Here is a 10,735-nt window from a genome sequence, read left to right as displayed (position 1 = left end):
TTTCATATAAACAATTTTTTTAAATTTTCATAACTTATAACTACCTCCAAGTTAGAAGCCAAAAAGTGAGGACTCATGAAATTAACCTTAAAAACTTTATATCCATAGCCAGGCCTTGTGCCATTTATTAAAAAAGTGATATGTCAATTTCATTTCAGATAATTTTTGTCAAACGGAAGAATTCATGAAACGAGTATTTAATGATTGAAGACAAATGCAAAGTTAAGACCATAACTCGAACCTAAATAATGTTGTGTAGTGCTGTTATTGTGTAAAAACGAAGTATTAACAATGTAGATTTGTTTAAATGCATTGTAATAAAAATGAATTCCTTCATATATTTTTCATAAAGTTGGTGAAAATTCAGTGTCTATGCCAAGGACGAGAGAATAATTTCTTATTTTTTTAAAAGTGAAGACTGAGTTGTGTTCTGTATAATAAATATTAAAACAGTAAAACATGACTACTTCGTCCGAGGACGTTTTACTTAGTGTAAATCATGTGAGATACAAAAAAGGTGATGGGACTCTATACGTGATGAATCAAAGACTGGCCTGGATGCTGGAGAATCGAGACACTGTGGCCGTCTCACACAAATATGCAGATATTAAAAGTAAGACCAGTTATTGATATTTTAATTCTTACCGTTAACTTTTATTCTCTTCATGGAATAGACGATGATTGGGTTGATTTTAACAAAATCATTGTACTGTACACATTTGTGCCTTTTCTTAGGATCATTCCTATAATAGTGATTGCTTATAATCAACTCTCAGGATTATGCAAGGTCCTTGCAAACGTATCACCGACCTTTGGCACTAGTGGCCAGCGACAGTCACTTGACACATTTTTTCATATATATAATTAAATCCTTGGTTAAATCTTATATCCTGAATATCATAATAAACAACCATTTTCAAAATATGCTCTTATTAACATTTATTAACACTTAACATTTTAATACTCCAACTTAATAATCATAAATTATAATCAAGAATGGCAATGCCTGAATGGAATTTAACTGTTTTTGTTTTTTTTGGAATGTTCTCTGCTGCCATCAGGATAATCTTATATATAAAAATGAATTGCAAAATGTGTTGGTAAGTGCATAACTTGAGAACGGCTGAACCGATTTCGATAATTCTTTTTTTATTATATTCCTTGAAGTACGAGGATGGTTCTTATGTAGAGAAAACGTAAATATGTACCACGGGCGAAGCCGGGGCGGACCGCTAGTAACGGATAAAATTTAGATTTAAATTCTGTGTAGCTATCTAATATTAGTTACTGTAATTTGATTCAAAATTTTGCAATCCCATCCAAGTCAATTGCAATTGTAATTTTTCCTAAACAAGTGTATAATTATATTCCTAAGCAAGTGTTAAAGTAACAAACATTATCTTAAATATTAACCCATTGAGCCCTGAACGGCCAGATCCGACGGCGACACAATAGATTTTTTGTTGTGTCTGTGATTCCGGGGCCTGATGGATTAAGTATACTAGTCACTATAATATTATAATGCAAGTATGATACTTGAGAGACTTTCAGGAGCACAATAAAAAGAAGAGCATGCACATAATATGTATGTATTTATTATTGCTGGTTGAACTTTTTAACAGACATTCTTTGAATAGTAAATAATCCAAATTCTATAAAGAATTCTATCACTTTTATTTCAAAAACAGCTGAACGGTTTCAATGACTTTAAAAGCCAAAGCTGAAAAGATATTTCCCGCGGGAAAACGGATAGTGCAAGTACAAGTAGTGCTCCATGATGGGCCATGTTCCACATTTTACCTTGTTATTCATCATACACACTATATGATGAACTATATTTGCATAAATATATATCTATACTATCTATACTAATATTTTAAAGAGGAAAAGTTTGTAGTTATGTAATTATCTATGTATTGTTTTCACACATAAACCTCTTAACCGATTTTGATGAAATTTGGCACAGACAATCTTTAGACCCTGAGAAAGAACATAGGCTATCTTTTATTGCGAAATATGTACCACGGGCGAAGCCGGGGCGGACCGCTAGTATACAATAATTCACATGTTCCAGCTCAAAAGATATCTCCCGCGGGCAAACCGAAAGTGCAATTACAAGTAGTGCTCCACAATGCCACGTGTTGTCAAGACCATGTACCATGTACCATCATGTACCATATTATGTACAAAGTTGTCATAAATATACAATAATTCACATGTTCCAGCCCAAAAGATATCTCCCGCGGGCAAACCGAAAGTGCAATTACAAGTAGTGCTCCACAATGCCACGTGTTGTCAAGACCATGTACCATGTACCATATTATGTACAAAGTTGTCATAAATATACAATAATTCACATGTTCCAGCCCAAAAGATATCTCCCGCGGGCAAACCGAAAGTGCAATTACAAGTAGTGCTCCACAATGCCACGTGTTGTCAAGACCATGTACCATGTACCATATTATGTACAAAGTTGTCATAAATATACAATAATTCACATGTTCCAGCCCAAAAGATATCTCCCGCGGGCAAACCGAAAGTGCAATTACAAGTAGTGCTCCACGATGGCACGTGTTCGACGTTTCACTTCGTCAACCCGGCGGGGGCGGACGCGCAGGCGAAAGATCGGGATCAGGTCAAGATGTTGCTGCAGAACTTGTTGCCAAAGTTCAAACGGCAGATCGACGGGGAGTTGGAAATGAAATCTAGGTAAGGTTTTGTTAATATTAATAATAAATAAATATTTCAGGACAATTTTCACACACGGCACGTTCTGATCCCATACTAAGCTTTCGCTTGTGTTATGGAAACCAGATGGCTGATAAACACATATATAATTTTAAATAAATACTTATATATAGATAATAAACACCCAGACACAGAGCAAACATCTATGTTCATCACACAAATATTTGCCCCGGGTGGGAATTGAACCCACAACCTCTGGCTTGGAAGGCAAGGCCACTACCAACCAAGCCAACCGGTCAGTCAGTATTTGTGCCATTTAATCAAGATTTAATCAATTATGTTGTTATATATGAAATGATGTTGGTATACGACATAGGACAAGTACGGGCTTTAGATATGAGGCATGAGGCTCAGTTTTAGTATATTTACAGAAATTAATATTTAGGCTTTATATTAACCTGTTGTCTTTATAGATGTTTATGTCAAAGCATAGCTTTTAAGTTTAAAGATTTTTTTATTATTTCATATTTTTTAAGATTCAACACTAACTATTCATCTTCACTTGTTGCATGAATATATTTTTCGCTAGGTAATTGATAAATTTGTCCATAATGCATAATATAATATGTAAATAAATATGTAATTACTTTCAGACTATTATCATTGCATCCTATTCTAAAGCATTTATATGAAGACTTAGTTATATCGAAAGTAATTAATAGTGAAGAGTACTGGAATACACCGACTCTTAAACATTACACAGAATCTACTAATATTAAACAAGAGGCTGGTAAGAAATTTTATTATATTTTTTATTGAAGTGAAACTTCTTTGTCGGGGTTGGAAAAAAATTTTGTGTAACATTTTTTCGTTACGCGTGACATTTTTCCGTTACGCGCCATCTTTTTCTTATCCCTACCACGCGTGATTCGACGTATTTCTGTAAAGTTGCATATATTAAATAATTTTTTAAAAAATAAGGTCATAAAGAAGTTACACTTCTTACGTGTGTACACTAGTACACGCTCACATTTTTTTAATTAATGTAACTATGTTATCAGTTAAGTACATTAATTTAAAAAATATACTATTGTTATATAATATTATGTTTGTTAATTTTTCTAAACATGTTTTATCAAGTATTTGTTTCAACCCAAAACTGATGTAAACAATATCAGAAGTGAACTAATAATGTTGACAACATCATTAGTAAATGATATGGTTATGTATATTTATCAAAAGTTTAGTCTCTCAGGGTACAAGGGTTACTTTAGAGACAATATAGAATTTAGATAATGGTTTTAACTTTCTCTTGAACTTGAACTGTATTAAAAACTGATTACATGCTATTTTTTAAGCGTAAATTTTCCATCAGTTATATAAAGAAAAAAACATTTAAAAACCAACAGCATTACAATTGCTCACTTACCAAAATAGGTAGTTTTTATTTTATAAACTGATGTCATAATATATAAAACCCAAAAAACATTATTTATACATTTCATTTAAAAAATATTGTCCAATTTAACGAAAATCAGCCATATTACATAATTAAATTACAGTAATTTAGGATTGGTGTCAATATTATAATTTCAAGGATTTAAGCACTTTTCTTTTGTACTTATTTTATTTTTTTAATTTTTAATTTCCAGGTGTTTCCGGAGCATTCTTAGCAGACATTCAACCGCAGACGGACGGCTGTAATGGTTTGAAATATAATCTAACTCAAGATATAATAGACGCAATATTCAAAACATATCCTGCAGTGAGAAAGAAACACATAGACTATGTGCCGAATAAAATGACAGAAGCCGAGTTTTGGACCAAGTTTTTCCAGTCACATTATTTTCATAGGTCAATACCTACCATATACAATTATATGTTATAAAATTTAAGTTGTAAAAACTGGATTTGTCATCAAATTAAAATAATCCAAAGATAACTTTTAAATAGCTGCTTATCTTTTGAACTTTCAAAATTAAGTAATTTTTCATTGGACCTACTACATAGTTGATAGTTATTATATTCCTCCTCCTTAAGTCGAAATCCTCACTGCTGAGGGTCGTGATCATTTTGGAGTTGTGATTTCCTAGTTAATAAATTAAATGCCTATCATTTCTCGAATAAATTATCCTATGTCCTTACTTAGGTCTCAAAATATTGTTGTACCAAATCTCATCTAAATCAGTGAGGTGTGAAGAAGAGACAGACAGACACACACAATCACTTTTACACTTATAATATGACTAGCTTACCGCACGCGGCTTCGCCCGCTTTGCCTAAAACCTAATAAATTATATACTAAAACCTTCCTCTTGAATCACTCTATCTATTAAAAAAACCGCATCAAAATCCATTGGGTAGTTTTAAAGATTTAAGCATACAAAGGGACATAGGGACAGAGAAAGCTACTTTGTTTTATACTATGTAGTGATTAGGGATTATATACTAACATGAATATATCAATAATTTCTCTTTACCTAATTCAGGGATCGCATAGCATCATCGTCAAGTAAGGATCTATTTGGTGAATGTGCAAAAATGGACGATCAAGCGATTGCATCTGCTATGAAACACACTACATTGGACCTTACGGTTTGTTTTAATACTTAAAAATGTAAGATCTAAATTCTTAATCATTAATTTGATATTTAAATTTGACTGAATATTACGACTAAATAAAAAAAATGTTACTCTCAACGAGCCTAAAGAAGTTTAATTTAAAAAATCAATTAGTTTATTTGTGTAGGTAGTAAATTTAAAATTTAGTGGAAAAGTAATCACGCTTTTTTGTAACTAGCTGCTCCGCGCGGTTTCACCCCCGTGGCTCCACCCCTGTTGGACGTAGCGTGATGATATATAGCCTATAACCTTCCTCGATAAATGGGCTATCTAACACCGAAAGAATTTTTCAAATCGGACCAGTAGTTCCCGAGATTAGCGCGTTCAAACAAACAAACAAACAAACTCTTCAGCTTTATAATATAAGTATAGATTAATTAACGCAGGGATAGCATCAAAATGTAATTCTCTGTTAAAGTAAAGTAAAAATGAATAAATCTAAAATGTCGTAAAGTTATTGTAATATAAGTGTTTATTAACTTAAAGTTATATTATAATTATTTTATATAATTTACAGGTCGACTTACCTCAATTCACGGAATCAATACCGCTACTACCTGAAGACGATACGGTCGAAAAAGAAAAGGACAGTAATTCAATACACCGCAGTATGATAAAGAGATTTAACCAACACTCAATAATGGTATGTGGTATATTGAATGTTTGTTTATATAAATTGTCTAACATATTAAATTATATACTAAAACCTTCCTCTTGAATCACTCTATCTATTAAAAAAAACTGCATCAAAATCCGTTGCGTAGTTTTAAAGATTTAAGCATACATAGGGACATAGGAACAGAGAAAGCGACTTTGTTTTATACTATGTAGTGATAGTAATTCTCCTGCATATAACTGTTTTTTTTTCTCAATTATTGCTATAACCTATAAAAGCGTTAAAATGGGGATTAGAGATTATTGTAAATAAAATAAAAAAACAAATTAAACTTCAAAGAATGAAAAAATGAAACTGTTTATATTTATACCTTATAATTAGGGAAAACAATTACAGAAACGTTAAATATGTAAAAATATGTAAATTATGTCTCAATAATGCATGCTTAAAAATATTCTCAATTCCAGGTGCTAAAAGCTAGTCAAAAGGCAAACAATAGTAGTAATTCAAGTAACAAATCAACGAATAACAACAAAGTATTGGAGAACGGTGTGAAAGAGACAAACGGAGTGGACAAGAGACATGCCGATGAATCTGAACCAGTTGACAAAAAGAGAAGGATATTAGAAAAGATACATTACGAAGATTTGGATAATACGGGCGATAGTAATAGTGCGCAAGAGTTGAAATTGACTAAGGTATGTTTATCTATACTAATATTATAAAGAGGAAAGGTTTGTATGTATGTATGTATGGTTTTCACGCATAAACTACTGGATCGTATACGCGCCGCTACGCTGACCGGTTCTGCTGTGCAATACATCTCGTGCAATAATTACAATGTCAAAGTGTGATAACTGTAACAAGGGCCTAACGAAAAGAACACCAGGATTGGAATGCAGCAAGTGCGGAAAGGTTGTTCATGCAACCCCAATCATCGATTTTGATGAATTTTGGCACAAATAATCTTTAGACCCTGAGAAAGAACATAGGCTACTTTTTATTGCGAAATATGTACCACGGGCGAAGCCGGGGCGGACCACTAGTACTTTATAAGCATAATGATAACAGTGGGAACTATTATACTAAACTCAAAGGGACTTATAGTTTTGTGTGGACATGTGTGGAGTATGTAAAAAATACTCAAAAAATTCCAGACGCATTTTTTTTTCTTTTGTTTTTAATAAAAAAAGTTATGTCGTTTTGTTGTTTTTGTATTTTTTTATAATTATTATCGTAAACAAAACTATAAATCCCTACGGGCTCAGTCTGATATTGTAAAAAATATTCAGGTGATTATAAACAAGATTACCACTATTTTTGATAGACTGGAGTTTCATCACTAGCCCCTTAAAGATCTTTTTTACAAAAAAAACTGAGTATCAACTTTAATTGATGATCCTGTAAGTATTTATGTACACATTTTTGCAACCCAGCTGATATTTCAGTAGTCTAAAATCCAATATCTCAAGTAATTATTAATAATACCCTTATGGGATCTCCTAACTTTCAGTTTAAAACTGACTGCATAAGCTCAAATATTTGGTTCAAATGAAATACTAATAATGTTCATAAATAATACATTTACAGGTAGAAAGATATTTATTAGGGCCGTCATCACAAATCAGCCACTCTACTTCGAATACGAACAACCCACCGCCGTTGTCAGCCTTATCTTCTATATGTCAGGTAATTTGTTATTTATTTATATTCTTAACTATACTGAGTTAAATTCGTTCATTTATATCCGTTTTAAATAAATGCAGTATGTAAAAAGATTATAGTTTAAATTGTTTATGTATTTTAACTGAATTTAAAAATTTGTCATTTGTGAATAAAAGAAAAAGCAATGGTCTCAGATATGATCCTGGTGGAACACCCATGAGAATTGTTTTTGCTATGTAGAATCGCGGGGACCGAATCGAGAAATTCTGTAACAAAAAACCTCACGCTCCCCACTCCGACGGGCACGGAGGTGTGGCTTGAAGGCATAGCATGCAATAGCTTTATTGCGGCAGTCCCCGAGTGCCACACGTCTTTTTGTAATATTTTTTTTCCTTTATTCATCTCAAATAATATGTATTGTACCAGTACCACACCCCGGACACTCCATACAAAATTATCGTTTTGACAGTCACACTGTAGAGAGTGCAAATGTGTGTGTTAACGCTTTAGGGTTCGCACATTAATAATTGTGACTAGCGTAAAGAAATTCGCGTTTTTCTGATGAAATACATCCGTAAACAGCACAATATCTAACCATTTTCTATGAAAAACTATATTCACAAATCCAAAATAATAAAATTACTTTAAGTCAATTTGATTAATCTTTGTTGCGTATCGTCCTTTTTAAAAATGCGGGCCATCCTTGGGGCCATCTAATAAACTGATCGTGCGGGGTGAGGTAAATGTTTAATTTTGGCGGGAGGCGGAGAGTGTCCGTTCTGTAGCGTTTAGCTACTATTATGTATTCTGTGCCATTACATATTATCTTTACTAATATTATAAATGAGAAAGTAACTCTGTCTGTCTGTCTGTTACTCAATCACGCCTTAACTACTGAACCAATTTGCATGAAATTTGGTATAGTGGTATTTTGATACCCGAGAAAGAACATAGGCTACCTTTTATTGCGAAATATGTACCACGGGCGAAGCCGGGGCGGACCGCTAGTTTGAGATAATAATTGTATTGTACCAGGCGTGGAGCAACGGGCAGCAGGTCGCGCGGCCGGTGCGGCTGGGCGCCGCGGCCGCGGTCGGCGCGCTCGGCGAGCTCAGCCCGGGCGGCGCGCTCATGCGGCACCACCACGCGGCGTGCATGGCGCGTGAGTACTGTTGCATGTACCAGGCGTGGAGCAACGGGCAGCAGGTCGCGCGGCCGGTGCGGCTGGGCGCCGCGGCCGCGGTCGGCGCGCTCGGCGAGCTCAGCCCGGGCGGCGCGCTCATGCGGCACCACCACGCGGCGTGCATGGCGCGTGAGTACTGTTGCATGTACCAGGCGTGGAGCAACGGGCAGCAGGTCGCGCGGCCGGTGCGGCTGGGCGCCGCGGCCGCGGTCGGCGCGCTCGGCGAGCTCAGCCCGGGCGGCGCGCTCATGCGGCACCACCACGCGGCGTGCATGGCGCGTGAGTACTGTTGCATGTACCAGGCGTGGAGCAACGGGCAGTACGAGGACCGATTAACAAGCCTGGAGATTTTTTTGAAGCTATTGGATAGCTTCTATCGCGGGCCTTGAGCGCGGGGACCGAATCCAGAAATTCAGTGACGTCCAGGCTTGTTAAAGCCTGGAGCAATTGCTCCGAGCGTGAGTATGTGTGCACACGCGGCACCAGCCCCCAGCGGCAGCGGGATGTTTGTACCAAACAACAATTGCAAAATACACAATTGTTTCTGCGAGTGTATAAATGGACAGAGTCTTTATCTATATTTTTTTTAATTTTATGGGCCATCTACACAATGGGCAGCGTTGGTCCAACAAATGACCGTCGATGTTTGACATTGACAGCCTAATACATAATTAGGCCCTCTACACTATTGTGATTATCTCTACTGGCCCAAATCTCATTCTGTAGAGGGCATGTTACACTTACACATTACAAATTTACACACTCATTTCATCGTGTACAGAATTAATCCCCGCGGACGTGAAGTCAGAGCTGAACCGCATCTACCTATCGGGCGGGGAGCTACTCCGCGAGCTGTGGCGCAGCTTCCCGCAGCCGGGCGGCGCGGGGGCGGGCGGGGCGGGGGGCGCGGGGGGGGACGCCGAGTGTGCGGCTAAGGCGGAGAAGTTCTATGAGGCACTGTTGCGGTTTAGGAACGTTAAGTTACGCCCGTTTGAGGTTTGTTTTTTTATGCTGTTTTTTTTTAAGTATTGATTTGAAAGTTCAATATTAACCCATTGACCACCGAGCGGCCCGATCGGGCCGCGACACAATAGATTTTCTATTGTGTCTGTGATACGGGGACTGAGGGATTAAAATTTTTTATTTGACAGGATTTTTTTGAGTGAAATCTTCCAATAGGTATTTGTTATTAAAAATAAAAATTGACTGCTCTGAATTCAAAAGAAAATTAGACTTCTCATCTCAAAACACTTTAAAAGGGGAAATCGTTTTACACATTATTAAGATTTTTATTAAGAGTTGTCATATTACAAAGATTTTTCTGGATCTAGTTTAAGCTATCATACGTGCAAACTACGCCATGTGTGTGAAGTATCTAATTTTATTTTATATATCTGATTTTACCATACATTGTATGGGCCATGAACACGTCTATGAATTATAATTTTAAAATTATCTATGTCTATCTCTAATGAAATGTAATCTTAATACTATTATAAAGGCGAAAGTTTGTAAGTATGGATGTATGGATGTTTGTTACTCTTTCACGTAAAAACTACTGAACACAATGCAATTTAGCACACATATAGAGGGTAACTTGGATTAACACATAGGATAGGTTTTATCCCGGAAATCCCACGGGAACTATGCGGGTTTTCCTTTGAAAACGCGGGCGAAGCCGCGGGCGGAAATCTAGTTTAATAATAATCTTTGCTTTCAGGAAAAAATGCTCCGTGACTTGACACCACTAGCGACATCTCTCACCCGACATATGAATCAAATGATCGACGCTGCGTGTTCCAAATACGCGCTATGGCAACAGAGACAAGCCAAACTTAGATAGTATTCGCACAATTAAAGAACAGTTGTTTTTTATTTTAGAAATCGTTAACAATATTGACGTACAATAAACAACTAGACTCGTAATTACGCAAAAAATGTCCGTTACAAAACTCTACCTA

General features: G+C 36.0%; 1 protein-coding gene across 1 annotated transcript; it reads left to right on the top strand.

Annotated features, from left to right (window-relative positions):
- Nucleotides 1-48: 48 nt before the first annotated feature.
- Tfb1 (transcription factor B1) lies at nt 49-10,710 on the top strand. The gene is made up of 12 exons (XM_090113690.1): nt 49-65; nt 159-613; nt 2,508-2,709; nt 3,342-3,478; nt 4,341-4,542; nt 5,178-5,283; nt 5,828-5,953; nt 6,394-6,624; nt 7,517-7,615; nt 8,627-8,753; nt 9,556-9,770; nt 10,495-10,710. Exons 2-12 carry the CDS (start codon nt 460-462, stop codon nt 10,615-10,617), a joined length of 1,722 nt encoding a protein of 573 aa, XP_089969816.1. The 5' UTR covers nt 49-65; nt 159-459; the 3' UTR covers nt 10,618-10,710.
- The last annotated feature ends 25 nt before the right edge of the window (nt 10,711-10,735 follow it).

The sequence above is a fragment of the Colias eurytheme genome, chromosome 20 (assembly GCF_061535395.1).
Source record: "Colias eurytheme isolate Ceu_HAF_F1 chromosome 20, ilColEury1 Martin Lab GWU primary, whole genome shotgun sequence".
In the NCBI taxonomy this organism is placed as follows: Eukaryota; Metazoa; Arthropoda; class Insecta; order Lepidoptera; family Pieridae; genus Colias; species Colias eurytheme.
Note: the sequence above shows the minus strand (reverse complement) of the source record. Positions and strands in the feature narration are given on the sequence as shown.

Excerpts from the sequence above, each read along its gene's own strand:
- Tfb1 (XM_090113690.1), top strand. The coding sequence starts at position 460 with ATGACTACTTCGTCCGAGGACGTTTTACTTAGTGTAAATCATGTGAGA. Across the intron at positions 5,954-6,393 it reads TTAACCAACACTCAATAATG|GTGCTAAAAGCTAGTCAAAA; the intron begins GTATGTGGTATA and ends TCTCAATTCCAG. Across the intron at positions 9,771-10,494 it reads TTAAGTTACGCCCGTTTGAG|GAAAAAATGCTCCGTGACTT; the intron begins GTTTGTTTTTTT and ends CTTTGCTTTCAG.